This window comes from Nothobranchius furzeri, chromosome 5 (assembly GCF_043380555.1).
Source record: "Nothobranchius furzeri strain GRZ-AD chromosome 5, NfurGRZ-RIMD1, whole genome shotgun sequence".
NCBI lineage: Eukaryota > Metazoa > Chordata > Actinopteri > Cyprinodontiformes > Nothobranchiidae > Nothobranchius > Nothobranchius furzeri.
The window spans coordinates 25,148,724-25,167,927 of NC_091745.1; the positions used below are offsets into that span (position 1 = coordinate 25,148,724).

General features: G+C 44.2%; 1 protein-coding gene across 2 annotated transcripts in view; it reads left to right on the forward strand.

Moving 5' to 3' along the window:
- Positions 1-19,204, forward strand: part of crlf3 (cytokine receptor-like factor 3) — a 46,269-nt gene that overhangs the window by 21,378 nt on the left and 5,687 nt on the right. For both annotated transcript variants that reach the window (XM_070551497.1, XM_070551498.1), the window contains exons 3-8: positions 16,888-17,095; positions 17,515-17,602; positions 17,682-17,859; positions 17,941-18,169; positions 18,555-18,693; positions 18,761-18,873. In XM_070551497.1, coding sequence (XP_070407598.1) covers positions 16,888-17,095; positions 17,515-17,602; positions 17,682-17,859; positions 17,941-18,169; positions 18,555-18,693; positions 18,761-18,873 — 955 coding nt within the window. The remainder of the gene's footprint in view (positions 1-16,887; positions 17,096-17,514; positions 17,603-17,681; positions 17,860-17,940; positions 18,170-18,554; positions 18,694-18,760; positions 18,874-19,204) is intronic.

The following is a 19,204-nucleotide window of genomic DNA, read 5'->3' on the forward strand; positions in this document are numbered from 1 at the left end:
TTTCAACCTGCAATCAGAGCCAAAATAACCTCTAATAATCTATTTTTATCGCCCTTAAGACAACTCGTTACTAGCAAAGAGGGGGAAGTTAAAACTTCCCTTATCTTAAGGTTTCTTTATATTATTCTGTTACAAACTGAAAAGTAAGTCCTGATAATTCAGAGACCTGTGATCGACAAGCTTACCTCTGTGCAATTTATGGCCAGGGCCCCAAACGTGAAGCTTTAGAGAAAACCTGAAAGAATCAGGATTATGTTTCTTTTTCAAAAAAGGTTTATTACAAAATCAAAAATACAAAAATGGGTAAATAAAAAACAACTGCTATCCCCCACGGAGGAATTAGTTCAAAATGATTAAATAAGAGTTAGTTTACACCAGCTCTTGTCTTCTCAGAATCTCCCCAAAATAGCTCCCTCTCTCTTCTTCCAAGAGTCCTCTCGCCCGATCTGAGCTGCATCCTTTTATATCATTCCTGAGACTGCTCTAAACAATGTAAGAGTCACAAGTCATTCTCTCCTGACAGTTTAGGTCAAGGGGTCATTTACCAAATACACTTTTTTAGCTCTACATAAGACATTTGGTATCATTTTCACTACATGCAGTATTCACATGAGGGCACAAAAGTTCATGTTGCACTCCTGGAAAGGGAGCACAGGCCATAAATCTTCATGTTGGTAGCAAATTGTAGATCTTCCTTCAGCATTCCTGAGAACTTCTGGGTCCAGATGGACTTTCTTCACTCCATTCCAGTCCTTCTTTTCCCGCCAGAGGTGGAGTTAGGGGCGGGTCCAGAGAAGCCAGCCTGCCTTTTGACCCTTTGCCCAGTTCTGTCCTCACCAGCAAGTCCTGAACTATTGTCCTCTTGACCCTTGTGTGACCCTTGTCTCTGACCACTGTTTCTAAGCCTTGACTGGCCAGGACTCGCGACATCCCCCACGGGGACGAACTTGGGCAAAGGACCATAAAAGGATAGAGCAGCAATGCAAGCCTTCATAAATCTAGCATGCATCTCACTCAGAAACGGCTGAACACTCAGACACCTAACTGTGGCCTCCACATCAACCCTCATTCTCATCATAATGCCATCATCAGCTACGGGTAAGCACAAGGTCCCTTTGCGGGTTGTTACATAACCTTTAAACTGCCTCCTTCCATCTGTGGGATCTTCGCCCAAAAAGAATAAAGATAAATCCATCACTGGAGCCTCTCCACGCGGAAGCGATCCCATCATTTGCGGTGGGAAGCTGGCGCTGAAAACCAAAACATGATTTCTCGTATCTACCAAAGGTGCGGTCCCAAAAGAGTCACAGACTTCTGGGCCGAACCATCCAGTCTTTACAGACAAAATATTCATAAACTGAAAGCAATCTATAATCTTGCCTTGACAAACAAAGTAACACCCCTTCTGGGATTTAATCCTCCATCTCATTTCTCTCCCAGGTGCGATTCGGACAGGGGGAGGAATGCCTGCTGGCTCCTTACTTAGACAGACCATAGGGATTTCACATATCACATCAGGACACGGGACACATGTCGAAGCTGCCGTCATTACTGATACAACCTCTTCAGCCACGTCAGATGAGGGCGCCGTTGTCAGCTCCTCGTCGTGGGTCCGCTCAAGCAGGTCATTCACTCCCGGAGAGGACAACATTAATACGTCGTCCTCCTGACCAGCCTCCCGCTTGAATCCCTTTTCCATTTGGTCTGGACGTACTGAATAAACCTGCAAGACACGCAGCGTTTATTCATCGTAGCATGTTCACACTGGAGCCTGATCGTCTTAGTCTGAGGCAATCCATCCCTCCTGCGATTCATGGTGCACAAATAGTATGTGCCATTCAGAGAGAAAACAGTTGGTGGACTTGCAGAGGGGATTAATCCCTCTATGATATTCTGCAGGATCGAGTCCATCTGGAAGGAACATAAATTTGTCCCACATGAGATATATAACTCATTCTATGAAGCAATAAGTAACTGCATTACTGCATAAACACTTCTTAATTATAGGAGAAAATAAATCAGCAGAAGCTGCAGGAAGAACCACACTACAATTCCTATCTGCAGGCATAGTTTTACAACAATAATCCTCACAACAAGTCTACACCAGTTATGAAATGTCTACAACATCCTAAAGATAAACTGGATAAAATAATTATAAAATCCTGACATACCTCCAGATTCAGAGCGTCAAGCAGCTCAGATTCAGGGTGAGTTTGATGAGCCATTTGTTCACTTCAAGTTACAGACTGACAGTTAAGGAGCAAGTGACATGCCATGCAGAGAGGCCTGCACTTAAACAGGAGCAACAAGAAGGGGGGCTAATGCTCCCTCTGTCTTGACACCTGTCTTCCCATCTTATCTGGATGCACCAGGTCCTTTTTTCTTTCTCCTAACAGCTTTCTTCCTGTCAACTGCCACTTGTTGTTTTTACAGGCCAAAATCATACCGATTATTAAAATAATCACCCCACACATCAATCCGAGAGCGCACAGAGGCCAGAAGAGAGCATCCCAGACTGGCCTAATGATGTGCTCTTTCACTCCTTTTACCAAAATTTCCATTGAATCAGAAGTTCCTTGAATTACATTATTAGAAACCTGCACTACACTATCACTCATAATTTCCCCTACCCCACGTACTATCAGACTCACATGACGTAATGTGCCATTTATGCCATATGCAAAATAATCAAACCAGTCAGCTTTTTGCTGATCTAACGATCTTCGAAATGGTGAGCAAAAACCACTTCTCAGGTCCCAATTTGGGAAATTTCTGAAGTTAGGAAACTCTTTGGGTGCATCAGGGTCAATTGTAAATCTTTCCGGTTGAGGATTTTTCCCTATTCTAGGTTCATTAAAACACACATGATGGTCGATGCCTAGTCCGTTAAGGTAATTAAAATTGACCAGACTAAACGCTCCCCACTTAGTTGTTCCTGGGGCTGTGAATCCAGGTGGCACTAAGTCTCCAACTTTATCATTCATAATTATTATACGATCTAAAAGACCATTTCCGGTCTTTGTATCATTTACTTCCCAAGTATTTGTTTTATCAATAGAAAACCAATTTGTTTTAACTCGAAGTTGACCATGTTCCATCACAAGAGTTTTAGTTCCCACTAATTTTCTTTCAAAGGTTTCTGCTTCAATCCTTGTGTCCTGGGGATAATAATCTCATTTTTGCTTATTATATCCCTCTCCATACCAGTATGTCATAGGATATGTCTCGTACATTCCTTTCCTATAATATCTATAATCTTCTGGAATATTTCTTTGCATATAACCACGTAAGACTTTATAGCATAATTCTCCAGTTCCTAAAGTAGCTATGTTTAGATAAGGAGGCCTAGGTTTAAAAAACTCTCGATCTCCTAATGTGTCTGGACGCAGACCTCCAACTGTTAATCCATATAATTGTGAGTACCAAAAAATACACATCCTTCTAGTTAACCCTTTAGTATTATTACAGACTTCCACCTGACATCCTTCAAGCATTAAGGTGTAATTTCTAGCCCATGTGGGACTGTGATAAAAATCTTTCTTATGGGTTGGTCTAATCATTTCATTTACTGCTTCGAAGATGGAGTCTGCCTCAATTATACTATCAGGAGTAGCTGTACCTTTTTGATAATATGCTCCTGCGATCCTTATTCTAAGTGGCTCGCCTCCCTGCCATACAGCGCTATTATTCGCTTTCCTGGTTAAACAGAGTCTAGTTTCCTCATTCCATGCATGAAATCCTGTATCTAAGTTAGTGGGATCAGATTGATCCTTTTTCATCCATTGCACTACTTTTGGGTGTTTAAAATTAGGAACCTCATAAACCCATTCTGTATAAAGAGTGTGTTTTATTTGATGCAGTTCCCATCCTTGTGGCTGAAGGCCTACCTCATTATGGAGGCAGAAAAATGTCCAGTTAAAATTTGTACTATTAGCGGGAAGTATATAATTCTGATATCCTGTGTAGTTTGCATATTCACTATGACCTTTACGTAAGAGTCGAACTAATTCTGAAGTAGATCTCTTACCCCGCACACCGGGCTCCAGAAAGAGAGGAACGGTCTCTTCACCTTCCTCAGCCTCAGCCAGGGGATCAGACATTGCAGGGGGTACTTTTGATAACCATTTAATCACATTATCCTTTACTTTCTGCCACATGTGACTCTCTTCTATCATGGACAAGGAATCATATTTTAGTATTGTGTTAGGAGGGGGGGTCGGGCAAACATCTCTTCGTTCCCTCCCTCTTGATAATCTTTGATACCAATGCGTAATATTTCCTGTTTGCCAGGAACTTAAACTACTGTCTTTGGTCTGAAAACACCCAAATTCTATTCTACGAGGCCACCATCTCTCTATCTTTATTACTTTGAAAGTGGTAAAGTTGTGTCCCCATTCTAAATCATTTCTAAGGCAATATTTGTAAACCCACAACTCTACTTCACCTGAAGTCTGATTTAAGATTTTCTTTTTCCTTAATATTATCTGACAAGATCGATCAAGCTCTGTGGATCCTGTCTGATCCATTAAGACTGCCATATACTCTGCCCATGGGCCGGTCTCACCACACTCGGTGTCATTCTTCTCCTCCTGCTCTGCTGCAGAAAATGATGTCACGGAGGGTGTAGCCATGATCCGGTCAAATCCATTTTCTCCACAGGGCAAGCGCAGGCAACCAGTCTTGTTCCCTGTTACACTACAAATCTTGAATCCAATCTGTGTTGCTATCATGCACGTGGTTATATTCTCATTAAAATCTTCTTTGGGCCATAACAGCTTAATTTTGGATACATTCCAATTCCCTACTAATTGTTGTGGTCCTCCGCGAGTTATGTTATATGTCACCGAGGACACATGATACGTTCGGAGATATACCTGTACCCCATATGCAATCGCTATACTTAATCCTATAAGGCTAAATTCGAAAAGGATAAAAAAGGCCCATTTAATCCATTTTATTATCCAATTCTTTCCTTTCGGAATATTTACATTTTTCTTTTTAACTTTGGGGTCAACTCCCGCCGGAGTTGCATGCCTGACCACTTTTCGTTTTCTGCTGCTTTCCCTCTTATGCTTCTGAGTAGACAACATCTGCAAAAACAGAAGCATAAAAATCAGCAGGAAATGAAAGCACCCTGCTCTAGTTAGTTAGAGTCAGATTGGAGACCAGCCTTCTACGAGACATTCTAGTGTGAGCAGTCCCATAAATCTTAGGCCAATATGCCTCCCCTCTCCGGGTGGTCACTAAGTTAACAGCCGAGCTGCAAATCCGACCCGACAGGTCTATTACCTCCACCAAAGTTAACTGATAAGGCATGAACTTACGCTCCGCCCCTGGTCCAAGACTCTTCAGCTCAACCAGGTATGATGTAACACGCTTACGCATCCCTGGGGGCTCCTGAACAGACAATCCTGTATGCCAGTCGAGAGTCCCTGACAGATAAGTTCCCCATCTGTCATCTTTATACTCTTGAGTTACCCCAATCTGTGTACCTGTTTCCCATGCATCAGCCAGCGTACCAAATTGCTGTCCTAATATCAAGCTCTTAATAGACTCAAATTTGGACCGAGCCTGAAGCTCTTCCAGTCCTTTTTCTCTGGTCTTGAGCTTGAACACAAATGGATAAGCTTCCACCCATAAATCTCTAACTGGCTTCACCAGGCTAGGATTCCTGAGCAGCTCTCCTACAAAAAACATACTTGGCTGGCTTGTCGGTAGGCAGGTAGTCAAAACACCATTCTTCGTGAAACAGCACCCATCTTTGATTTCACCTCTGTGGGTGCATTCACAGACCTGCCAGGAGATGATGCCTGGATTATTCCTCAAGCAGGTTCCGCAAAAACATATTTTAATGGGAGCAGAAAGCTCCACTGCACCTGTATGCAAGTCTGTCCCTCTCTCCAGGTGAGTGGGCTTTTGCTCCCGGAGCCCCGACCATTTAATTAGGGTGCACAGAGATCCGCATATCACGCATGTTCCCAGCTTCAAGCCTCCCCATTGCGCGTAACGATACACATTTGCAGATTCTATGAAGCCCGGAAACATAGCCACTTTACAATCTTTAACACAATCCCCCTTCGTTAACAGAATGAGGCCCGGAGCACCTGAGATCTTACAAGTCATTTCTTCACTAGATTTTGGCCCAGCCATGACCTTTAATCAAGTAATTAATTAAAAATTTTTTTTTTATTTTATTTATTTATTTTTTTAATTAATTAATTTTATTTTTCAGAGTTATTTTATAACTTGATGAGGGTGAACGCGCAAACCAGTGTCAGTTAAAACCACGTTCCCAGTTACGTCTTTTATTATAAAGGGACCACTTACGTTATGCTTAATGCAATCTCCTTTTCGAACCGGTCCTCTTTTGACCCAAATTCTTTCACCTTTCTGTAACACAGAGACGTGTTCCGGGTTAGTTTTTTTCTCAGTTCTTTTCAGCTTCGTCCTATTAAGGATCACATTTAGTTCTGAAACTCCCTCCGGTGTATCCCATCGGGAGCTCAGGTTAGTCAGGATGTGATTTTTTATCGTCCTAACTGCTCTTTCTGCTATTCCGTTAGTGTGGGACTCGTATGGGATAGAAAAAATGTGTCTTATCCCCCTTGATTCAAGCAGACAAGAAACTTTGTCATTCTTAAATTCAGGTCCTCCATCTGAACGGAGTGACTCACACGTGAGGGGCAGATGCAGAGACAAGGCCATGCTGACCGTATTTCCTGTGACACGTTTCAGCGGTATTATCTTGCTCTGATCACCTGGTCCATTATCTTTGATTACCAAAAAGAACTTATGTCCGTTCACTCCTCTCGAGGCACATTCACCAACATCCGTGCTGAAATGCACCCCCGGCACATCACACATGATGGGCAAATGGTCATAAATCACGGGTTGAGCCCCTCCTTTTTCTTTACACGACTCACACGTCGCTTTTACTCGTGCTGTTAGTTCTTTCAGCTTTGGTACAGAAATATTTTCTTTTTTGAAAATCTCACGCAAACGTAATACTCCTACGTGTCCATAATTTTTATGCGCAAATGTCACCAGCTCTTCATCAGCTGCAGCGCTCCTGTTCTGTAAAAACGCTGTGGGTAGAAACAAAGCTCGAGCTTGTACTAATTCATCCACTTCTGCGTTTCCGATCTCATCCTCGCTTTTTCCATTTGCATGGCTATTTACATGTGTCACCTGAATCTGTAATTTTTTCTTATAACACGATACTAAAGTCCACAAGTCAGCGTGTTCCAATCTCTCTCCATCAGTTTTCTGGAAATCTTTAGCTTCTCAAAATGCTAAATGATCATCCAGCCCGTCTTTAACGTATTTAGAGTCTGTGACCAATCTTACTGATTTGAGCTTCAGCTTACACGCGTCAGCAAGCGCCATGACAACGGCCGTCAACTCTGCAGTTTGAGCGGACCCGACAGCCTGTCCAGTTTGTTGATATTTCCTGTCCTTTAGCTGTCTCACAAACCCCCACTTACAGAAGTCTGCATCTGCTGTTTTCTTAGATCCGTCAGTGTAGTAAACTGCCTCTGGTTTTATGGGTTTAACAACCTCTTTCCTGTCAGGCTTAAGTTTTGTTTCTCCTTCCACGTGAATCTGCAGGTTTGCCAATAACATCTCCCACTTTGCCCATCTGGGTAAAACGGCCCTCGCCTGTGGGAGGAGATCTTTCCGAAGTTCTTTAATCATATAATCAGTGGATTGAATTATGATTTTTTGCGATCCGGCCAGAGCGAACATCATATCTTTATGTTTCATCAGGGTGGTCAGCACCTTTTCGCTGGGCGTGTAACGGCTCTCAGTTGGTGCGAGTTTATAACCTTTACATGTTATCAGACTCTTGCTGTCATAGTTCTGAAATAAACACTCTGTGAAATCCTGTCCTACAATCACTCTTACAGCTAACGGTTCATGATGCTCTCTATTTGAAAGATTCACTAGATTAGCACCTATTTTAACCATCACTGCTTGATAAGTCTCAAGCTCCTGTGAGCTCAGTTTGCGGTTGTGCGTCACCAGTTTCTGACCCAATTTGGTTCTGAGACCTTTTTTAAGTGACATTATGGGATCAATGATGTTTCGAAAATCACGGACGTTGCTGGAAATGTACTGGAGCTGTCCGATTACACCCTCCAGCGTCAGTAAGTCATGCGGGGGTGTTATGTTTTGCAGATAGGTGGAAGGTACCGACACTGAATCTGACACTTCAAAACCTAGGAACGTAACTTTTGTGCGTCCTAGCTGGCTTTTCTTCAAGTTGAGTTTGAATCCTGCACATGTCAGTCTGGTCACCACCTCGTCCAAAGTTTTCAGGTGTTCGCTTTCACAATCATGCGTGAAAAATATGTCATCGATATATTGAACGACAGGTAAACCTTCCAGATATGACTGTACGACTCCTTGAAATTTATTCGCCGCGTTTACCCAGCCCATTGGCAAAACGCACCATTGATAATGCTTTCCTTCAAATGTAAATCCAGTTTTAGCTCGACTTTCTTGCGCTAAAGGTACAGACCAAAAGCCGTTAGCCAAATCGATGCATGTTTTATATTTTTTAATAGGCATGGTTCGGAGCTGCATATACGGGTCAAAAATTTTACGCACGTCGTGCGGTGTCACTCTATTTAATCCTTTCAAATTGTGTACCAGTCTGTAGGTGCCATCAGGTTTAGGAACAGCTTGAATGGGAAGACAGGTGGATAATGTATCTTTCTCTTCGATTATCCCTTTTTCTTTAAGCTCAGTGAGAGTACGCCTGATCTCATCTCTTCCTTCTCTGATCGGATACTGCTTTTCCCTGGCAGGCATTGCTCCTTTAATAATGCATTGTTCTTTTACTCTGCCACAATCATTTTTGTGTGTAGCCCAATTACCTTTTTGGATTATTTCTCTGAGTTTGTGTGGGTCCAGACTAGTTTTCTCCAGTTGCTCTTTAATGAGACTGTCCATATTTAATTCACCTAAAAAACTCACATGCAGTGCTGGGTCTTTTGTTATTTTTACTAAATCCTTTAAACTAATTAAGTTTTCTGCACCTTTTATGTAAAGAATTCCCTGTTCGTCTTTATGAACTGCCATGTTACGTACAGAGCCGTCTGCGAGTATCACATTCTTGCATCCTATTTGTTCCATCGGATTATTTTCACGCTTTACTGATATTAATGCCCCGGTATCTGAAATGTATTTTGTATTTTCGTATTTTACTTTAAGCCACTCTCCATCCCAATGCGTATGAGATGAGAGCGCCTCAATTATTTCTACTTTTGTTGTGGTGGTGGTCGGTTTCTCTGATTGTTGTATTTCGCGTCCCAATCTTTGATTGATTGGATAAATTTTTCTTTCTGTTCTTTGGTCATCCGGGCCCACTCCTCCGGGTTCGCTCTCCTGGGTCGAGCCACAGGGCAGCCGGGGGGTCCCATGAAAAACGGCCTTGCATTCGGGTCCATTTGGCCCCTGGTTCTCTGGTTCTGATTCGGTTCTGTCCTGGGTGGGAGTTGCCTCGGTTGAGAGCTCACTGATTGGCTCCCTTGCTGTTGGTGTGGAGGGGGCAGAGGGGATGGTATCTGACCTTTCAATCTGTTTCCGGCATGCCGTCCTAATTCGTTTTTTGACTGCTTAAATTCCCTCGTGCGATCCCACGCCTGTGCTTGTCGGATTTTTTCTGCAGGAGAGAGATTAGGCCACATCGCAGCCATCATTAATCCCCCGGGCAGATCAGCTAAAAGTTTTTCCTGCTGTACTTGGGAAAGCCCTGCGATTGTTCCCAAACACCCAGCTAATGTAACTTTTCCTGTACTGATTTCAGCGCTTAAAGCTTTCCTCCGTCGTTCACCAGAATCCTCACCAATCCCTCTGGGATAACTCTCCGCCAAGGACATCAGCGAGGCTCCTGGGGTTAAACGCAGATCGTTCTTTAATGCTATAACCTGAGAAATCTCTGGACTTGAAAGTTGTTCAATCGTCATACCTCGATCCTGAAGTCTCTGTACATATCCAGCGTCTGTCTCACCCGATGCTCTTTGTGGCAGGATGGTATGATCAAAATGTCCTAAGCTTACTCTTGACTGTTCCTGAGCAGTTTGCCAATATGGGGAATATTCCTGTTCTAGGATTCTTTCCTTAGGCATTGAATTAAGCTGTCCTAGCTGCGGAGTGCTTCGGTTTGCATCCAAAGGTTGGGAGGGGCTGCACGGCGAATAGCAGTGAGTTCTCACTGCCGAATCTCTAGCCATACATCCACCTCGATAAAAATCATATCCTTGTCCCAAATAAGCATGCTTAAAAGGTTGCCCCCATCCTGATTGCAACATGACTTCTTCCCTACTCTTTGCTGCTTGAATTGCCGAAGCCGTGAAGCCATCTACAGGGTACCAGTCTGGAAAAGGATTTTCTGCTTCTTCTCCTGCATAATTCTGGTCTCCCTCTGTATTAATTGCAAACTGGCCTCGTCCTGGTTCTGGAACTGGTCTAACTGGGCCTATGTTAGGAGGTGCCTGAGGGTCATAATATTTCATCTGTACTGGACGGCTTTTCTTATTTAGTCCTCTAATGCCATAAACTATAGGATTTGTCTCATCTCCTTTTTCTGCTCTCTGGGGTTGCTGCTCTACATTTTCTCTGTTCTCATCTTGCTCATGGGCTGTAACTGGGGATAACCAACTCACTTTTTCAGGTGTTTTGCTTCCAGGGATCCGAGTGCTGCATTTTTGTTGGGATCCGCATTCTGACCTGAGCGTCCCTTTGGGTGTGCCACGCACCACCAGTTGGGAACCCTGTTCTTCCTCCGATTCAGCTTCACTCTCACTGCTTCTGTCTCTGGCCTCAAACCAATGTTTGACTTTCTTCTCTACTCGCGGCAAGGCTGATTTATCCACTAAAATTACAACCGGAATGTCTCCTAGCCTGCTAGAGGCTTCGGAATAAATCACCAAACCTGCACCATATGCTTCAGTTATCCGACACACCTGGGGTTTATTATTAAGCTTAAACACTAGCCGTCGCGCCCCTAAATCCAAGGCTTCTGACACCACCCGCTCCCAAGCTTGGTGAAAAGAGATGTCGGGATTATGAGGGTCTACGTTAATTATGGAAATTGCGCTGACACGACCTTCCAGATTCCCTAATTGCTTGTCTAAGAGAGTAGTAATTTCTCCAGCTTCGTAGTTACGATCTACCAGCGGGATCATAGAGCTTCTGCTTTCTGCCCCTAAAAGTCTCCTCAGAGAACTTAAAGAGGACGTGGTACCGGCAGAACTTTGTGGATCTTTCAGAAAGATCAACACATCTTCCTCTCGGATCTCCGCATCTATTTTCTCGCCTGATAAAATTATCACCGGCTCTTGACCTATCATAACATGATTCGGAGGAGCCGCTGGACTATTCGGATCTAACGGGGGAAAAGGAATTGGGTTTGGAGTCCTTTCAGCCCCTGACCGTCTCTGAGTCTCGTCTTTCTCCCATGTAGCAACATGCTGTTCAGTGGGCGATCTCTCCGCTCCTCTCATCGGCACCTGAGAAGGGGTTTGTACATGTAGAAACGGGTTCCACTGCGCCGGCCGAACCGCGTCAGGCGGGTTCGGTGGGGGTGGAGGAAATCTGCTCTCGGAACCGGGGCTCACAGGGAATTCCCCGCGGAGCGCTGGATACAAAGGGGGCGCGGTCGGAACCGATTGGACTTCATCCCAGGAGGCCGACATTTCGACTGCAGCTCTTCTCCGATACATTTCCGCTTGGAGCTCCGTGATCCCCAGTCGGTTACATAACGCCTGTCTCATTTGATTTGCCTCATTTTTGCTTCTAGATAAGAAGTAAATTGTTCTACTATTAGCCTGTTGAACCACGAACTCCGCCATAGCAGAGTACATCGCTCCCGGATCACATCGGTACTGCCCGACTCCAAATGGGGTCAGAACTAAAGGTTCCGGTCCAGTTGGTATTTGCTCAAGAAATCCCAGAAGGATCTCATATTGCTCGCCCGTGGGGAGTTTCACTGGATTCTCCCAACAACACCACGCTATCTGATTAAAAACAGGATCATTTTGTTGTTCTGCTAGAATCACTAAATCACCCACTAACGCAGGGGTGGGCAATTATTTTTTCCATGGGGCCACATGAGAAATAGAAAATATTGTGGAGGGCCAGGCCAAAAGGCTGAAGTCAATTATGCATAATATTAATGGCATTTCTTTATAAAAAGCAGTAAATACCATTGTTTCTTCAAGCTGGTAAGAGTAGACTATATGTTATAAATGAGCAAAAAGGAAAAAGTGAGGTTGTCTTACAAAAATGTGATTTATTCAAATTTCCCAAGGCAATGGTAAACAAAGTGTGCGCATTTGGTTTTTGTTAAACATTTGTGACTTATATTAGTTAACAGTTTCAGTCACATTCACTCCAAAACACATTCTGAGTTTCAAATATTGTTGGAAAGAGGTTCTTAGCATTCTACAGACACACAGTATTGTCTGTAAAATAAAATCACTGAACTGTGATCTTGAGAAAGAGGTTTAAAAAAAAGTGTCCCAGTTCACTGCTAGTTGCCTACATTTGTGGTCCAAACACCTTATTTTGTGTTTTTAAGCAATTTTTTTCTTATTCAGTGAGAGAAATCTAGTCTCTGCTGGGCTTTAACGAGTGCATCAAAGTCAGGTTGAATGTCTGAGGTGGAGAAGCGAAGCACAGCTGACAAATGATCATCAGTGAGAGAGGATCTATACCTGGATTTTGTAAACTTCATCACTGAAAATGTTTGTTCACAAATGTAGGTAGAGCTGAAGAGAACCAACATCTTCTGAGCATGTCTCTTCAGGTTTGGAAAGTCCTCCTTAAGAGAAGAGTAGAAATCCAGCAGAGATCCTGAATCTCTGCATTCAAGTCCCAAACCCTCTTCAGCACTTTCCCCAGGCTGAGCCAGCTGACAGCTGTGTGGAGTCCTCCACAAGAGCCACAAACTGTCTGTGATTCATTGCCCGCGCCCTGATGAAGTTTATTATTTTAGTAACAACATCAGTAACATGGTTGATTTTTAGCACTGACTTGCACAACACATGTTGGTGTATAATACAATGCAAAAACACCTATTTTTGATCTGCATAGATTTTTGTCACTTTTTCTTGCATGCGTTTCAAAAGTCCGACATTTTTCCCTGTAAAGCCGGGCGTACACTGTGCGACTTTTTCACTCGCAGCGTTCAGCTTCAGCTCAAACTGTACGACTTCCTTGCAGAGCAGATCTCACGAGTCATGTGCTCACACTGTACGACCCAGTTCTCGTATGCGACCTGACTGCTCACGCTGTACGTCTGGTAGCAACATGTCGGCCCTAAAAATGTGCTAAAAATAGCAGTTTTTACTCAACACGTCAGACTTTTTTGTCTTGTCTTGCCTGTTGTCCTTCGGGAGTGCTGCAGGAGGACACACAGGGATTTATGGGGGATGGATGAGGAAAACGAAATAAAGAAAGTAAATCTGTGTTTTGTGATCAGTTTAATTTGACATGAACACGACAAACACGCTTTCTTGACAATCTTTGTGAGTAAAAAAAACGTGTAGAAACAAAAACGAACAGCGTGTGTTATTAGGGAAATAGCGAGCGACCGGCGTTGATGCAGGATTGTGCATGTGCCCTGAGCGGTTCTGATACTTTTTGGGTCGCAGCGCCGCTTCAACAGTGCGATACCCTCACGAGGGACGAGCGAAATAATAAACACACCAGAAGTCCGTGCGACCACACGACTGCTGATCGGCGGCTGGTCACGTGGTGTTAATCGCCTCTCGTAACCCCCTGTACACTACACGGCCGCTCGGCGCAAAACTCGCCCCGATGTCGTGGATTCTCGCACGACTGGAAAATCGGCTCAAAAAAGTGAAAAAGTCGCACAGTGTACGCCCGGCTTAAGATTTGGACAACCGTCTGTTGTGACACCTGACAGTCTCTCCCATTTCAATCCCAGAGTGTCCGTGCACGCATTTACCTCTGTAAAAAGATCACTCCCTGTCGTTGTCCCTTTCATCGACCGCATTGCTGCCCGCTCCTCTGTGAGCTTGAAGTCCGTTATCCCCGGACAAATACGAGCAGCTGGGCTGTGTCGCGGACATCACAGCTCTCATCTAATGAGAAAAAGTCCAAACTTGCCACTTCACGTTTCAGCTGAAGCTCCAGGTTCCCCGCAATGTCCTCGATCCTCCTGGTCACGGTTCACCTGGACAGCGGGATTTGCTCAAATGCGCCTTTTTTTTCAGGGCATATTAGTGTGGCAGAGTCCACCATGCACTCTTTGACAAACTCTCCCTCCGAAAACGGCTTGCTGTTTTTAGCTATTTTGTGGGATATATCACAAAGCTGGTCCTGGTTGCTGCATCCCTGGATGTGTGAAGCTTAGTAAAAAAGCCTTGCTGCTTTTGCAACTTTGCTAGCAAAGCTTCGGATGTCCGTGCCCTCTCAGCATCAGACAAGTTCTTGTATTTTTCTGAGTGTTTCTTGTCGTAATGCCGACTCAAATTGTAGTCCTTAAACACGGCAATCTCCTCCCCGCAAACCAAACACACGGCTTTACCTCCGACTTCAGTAAAAAAAATACTTAGCAGTCCAATTTTTGTTGAAAATCCTGTATTTGGCATCTTACTTTTTTTTATTTTGCATGAGCGGACATTTCTCAGGCTACAATCACCATGTCAACCGCGGGCACTTGTTGCTATACGTATTGCGTCATTGTGCACGTAAAAAACAACTTCAAAATAAAAGCAATGCAGCCTTAGCCCATGCATGAGGTAAAATGAGAAAATACATTTATTTTGTAATTTCCAATTAACCTTACGCGGGCCGGTCAAAGTCAACCAAAGGGCCGGATGTGGCCCGCGGGCCGTAAAATGCCCAGGTCTGCACTAACGGAAATACATGATTATTTTTTACTTGAGTTTCAGCATTCGGACAGCGCTCCGCTGCGGCTTGAGCTGTGCCGGCCTCGTTCTGAAAGCTCCGGTTACAGGATATTGCCAAAACGCTTTGTGGTTCACCTTGAAATGTCGCTATTTCTCCGGTGACAAATCTCACATTAAGGAGAACATTTTCTGGTTTTACCGTTAAAGATCTATCTGCCATGGCTGGTTGAAAGTTTCTCTTTTTTATTATTTATTTTATTTTTATTCGTTCTCACGTCTTATTCTTTATTCTTACTCTTTATTCCTTTTTATTATTATTTTTTTGCTAGCTTTTATCCTTGGCTATTCTTACGTCGGAAAGCCGTGATTTCTTTATACCTCTTTGAGTTAATCGTCCGTTCTCCCAAATTTCTTTCCTTTTCGAGAAATTGGTGCGGTTTTCACTCCAAGGTTATAAGCTTAACAGGTCCATGGTGCGTAAGCTTTTATCAGCCTAAAAGACATAGTTCTATGTCGGATAGTCCGGTATTTAATATTTGTACCTTCGCTCTGTAGCCCCACGTTGGTGCGCCATGTCGCGTGCCCGTCCCATTTACCGGTTCCTTTAGAACTTATGAGACGGTGCATCTATCAGGGTTCGGGGGGATATCGGCGAGTTTTATCGTATTAAATCCGGGTTTGGACCACCTAATTAGAATCTTGTCTTTTATTTTAAAGGTGAAATGACTTGTACGAATAGCCAGCCTCAGAGTATTCCACTTCTTTTAAACTCGTTACCTTTTGGTTAAGATACTAGAGAGAAGTCTGGAGGCAAGCCACGCCTCTCAGCCATTTTTTGGGTTATCTGGAATTAATTGCGCCTCTAACAGCTTATGTGGGAGGTTGGTAACTATAAAATGATTTATGCTAGTTGATCAGGCTATCATAAGTTTATCAATTTATTTATTAATCCAACCTTCCAGCTGTTAGAGACTTTTTCAACCTGCAATCAGAGCCAAAATAACCTCTAATAATCTGTTTTTATCGCCCTTAAGACAACTCGTTACTCGCAAGGAGGGGGAAGTTAAAACTTCCCTTATCTTAAGGTTTCTTTATATAATTCTGTTACAAACTGCAAAGTAAGTCCTGATAATTCAGAGACCTGTGATCGACAAGCTTACCTCTGTGCAATTTATGGCCAGGGCCCCAAACGTGAAGCTTTAGAGAAAACCTGAAAGAATCAGGATTATGTTTCTTTTTCAAAAAAGGTTTATTACAAAATCAAAATACAAAAATGGGTAAATAAAAAACAACTGCTATCCCCCACGGAGGAATTAGTTCAAAATGATTAAATAAGAGTTAGTTTACACCAGCTCCTGTCTTCTCAGAATCTCCCCAAAACAGCTCCCAAGTCTCCCAGCCCGATCTGAGCTGCATCCTTTTATATCATTCCTGAGACTGCTCTAAACAATGAAAGAGTCACAAGTCATTCTCTCCTGACAGTTTAGGTCAAGGGGTCATTTACCAAATACACTTTTTTAGCTCTACATAAGGCATTTGGTATCATTTTCACTACATGCAGTATTCACATGAGGGCACAAAAGTTCATGTTGCACTCCTGGAAAGGGAGCACAGGCCATAAATCTTCATGTTGGTAGCAAATTGTAGATCTTCCTTCAGCATTCCTGAGAACTTCTGGGTCCAGATGGACTTTCTTCACTCCATTCCAGTCCTTCTTTTCCCGCCAGAGGTGGAGTTAGGGGCGGGCCCATGGGTGGATCCAGAGAAGCCAGCCTGCCTTTTGACCCTTTGCCTAGTTCTGTCCTCGCCAGCAAGTCCTGAACTATTGTCCTCTTGACCCTTGTGTGACCCTTGTCTCTGACTACTGTTTCTAAGCCTTGACTGGCCAGGACTCGCGACATTAGTTGAGAACACGTTTGAGCAAATTTCTCCATAAATGTCTGAAACAAACAGAAGGTGAGTGGGGAAGTCTTCCTCACCTTGTCCTTTCCCTCTCCTCCAGATCCGAGGCAGCTCCGGTCAGGCCCGCGAGGCTCTGCGCAGACACTTTGCAGAGCTGCAGGCTGCAGCGAGCCGGTTGCTGGCGGAGCGACAGGCCAGCCTGCTGGCTGAGGTGGACACCATAGAAGCTGGCAGCATCAAGCCTCTGGACGACTGTCAGAGTCTCATTGAACACGGCGTGGGGCAGGCGGACGAGCTGCTGAGAGAAGGTTAGTTAGCTCTCTGTTTTCAGGACAGAGGACAGAAAAGGTTACAGGAACTAAACTCGTTATTCCTTTCTTACCCTGATTATTGGAATAATTTGGTAAAAGCTTAGACTTCACTGTTGGACATCTTCAGACATGTTTGCTGTAAGAAAAGGACAAAACAACACCTGAAACGCTTCATCGTGTGACGTCCTGGAAGTGTTGGAGAAGGAAAAGACAGGAAAACCTTGACAGATACAAGGGTTATGGAATATTTCAGCCTGAAAAGTTGGAATTCTTTATTCTGATCCAGAAAACAGGAAATGTGTTTTTTTCTGTCTGATTTTAAAGAAAGTAAAAGTAACTTTACAGATTTTTCCTGGTTGTTTTGTGTTTTCTGCGCTGAGACTGAAAACATCTGTAAGGCTGTGATGTGTCTGCAGGAGAAGCAGCGCTGCGTTGTGGTCTGGGAGAGAAGGAGGAGAAGCTGGGTAGTTTCACCAAGAAGGCCGTGCACATCCAGCTGGACAGGTGGGACCGACACAGTTCTGTTATCCCTTCCGTCAGGACCAGTGGGCACATTAAACATCACTGTTGTGTGTCTTTCCAGCCTGCCAGAGGTTCCAGCGTTGGTGGACGTCCCGTGTGTTTCAGCCCAGCTCGATGACTCCCTGCTGAGTCTGCTGAGGGAACGGGTTTCCCGTCACGGTTCTGTTTCCTCCCACCCGCCTGTCCTGATAGAGGAGCTGCAGGAGAGACCTGGCGGCATCCTAGTCCGCTGGTGCAAGGTTGGAATAAGCTTTTTCACAAGAATATTACAGAACTTTAGAGGGTGCACTTTAACACGAGTACTCTACCTCCTGCTTCAGGTGGACGAGGACTTTGCAGCAGCAGATTACCGGGTACAGTACCGACGATCAGGCAGCGGAGGGAGCCAGTATGAAGATGCCTACATTGGGTGGGACTGCGAGTTCTTGGTTCTCCATCTGGATCCACACGTCGATTATCTGTTTAGGGTCTGCGCTCGCGGGGAGGGTCGCACTGAGTGGAGCCCCTGGAGCGTCCCACAGACGGGTTACACCACGCTGGCGCCACACGGTGGGTCATGGTCCATCCGCTGAGGAGTCGAATTTATAAAATCTCAATTTTTAGTTGTACTTGTGGTTCAGGAAAGCCTCTTGAGTGTCAGAGAGCACATCGCCATGAGCTACAGCCCAGTGGGTCCCTACGCTGGGACCAGGACCCCTCTGTGGACATTTCAGCCAAAACAACACTCAAAACTCATTCTGACAAATACATTCACAGATGCCTTCCAGTGTTAGAAGTTGTGTTTCTGAGCATAAATCGCACATTTGTGGGTAAAATTGTGACAGAAAAGGGAAGTAATGTCATGAGTTGTGAATGACTCCCAAACCTGAGCAGATGTTTCTCCTCTAGATGTTCTACCTGAAGGAGACCATTAACAACCTCTTTTACGATGCAGAGTGGCGTCCTGGGACTGAGGGTTTCATCCTGAGCAGCAGGAAGAACATCGCTCTGCGTAACGACTCCTGCCAGAACCGCTGCCCCGTCCTCTACTCCAACGCTCCCACTTACTTCTGTGGCCAGACGCTGACCTTCAGGCACGCTCACCTGGGCACTTCTCATCCTAGACTCTGAACATTTTCTAAACTCGCCTCTCATCTGCAGGATCACTGCTTTGGGTCTGATGGACCGTCGGGACAGTCTGGGGGTGTGCATCAACACCCTGCAGGGGGAGGAGTCACTTCAGAGAGACCAGGCTGTGTGCATCTCCACCAACGGTACACTGACACACACTCGGTCTGATGGGCTTGCACGACTCCTCGTTTCTTTGTTTGTCTTCTAAACAACCCGTGTTTGTTGTCATTTTTCATGCTTTGTTTAATATTACTGCTGATCTTAGAATGAGGTTTTTTTTTTTTGGCTTTTAATAATCTTTAATCTGAGTAGATTACAGGAGATGCCTCTTTATTATTACAATCTTACCCCACTGTTGTTGTCGTAGTTTAAGCTAGGATTATTTTGTTGTAATGTAGTTATTAAAATATTAAAAGTATCAGTTTTAACGTGAGGAAACAGCAGTTTTGTACCTGTGTGAGAAACATTTATCAT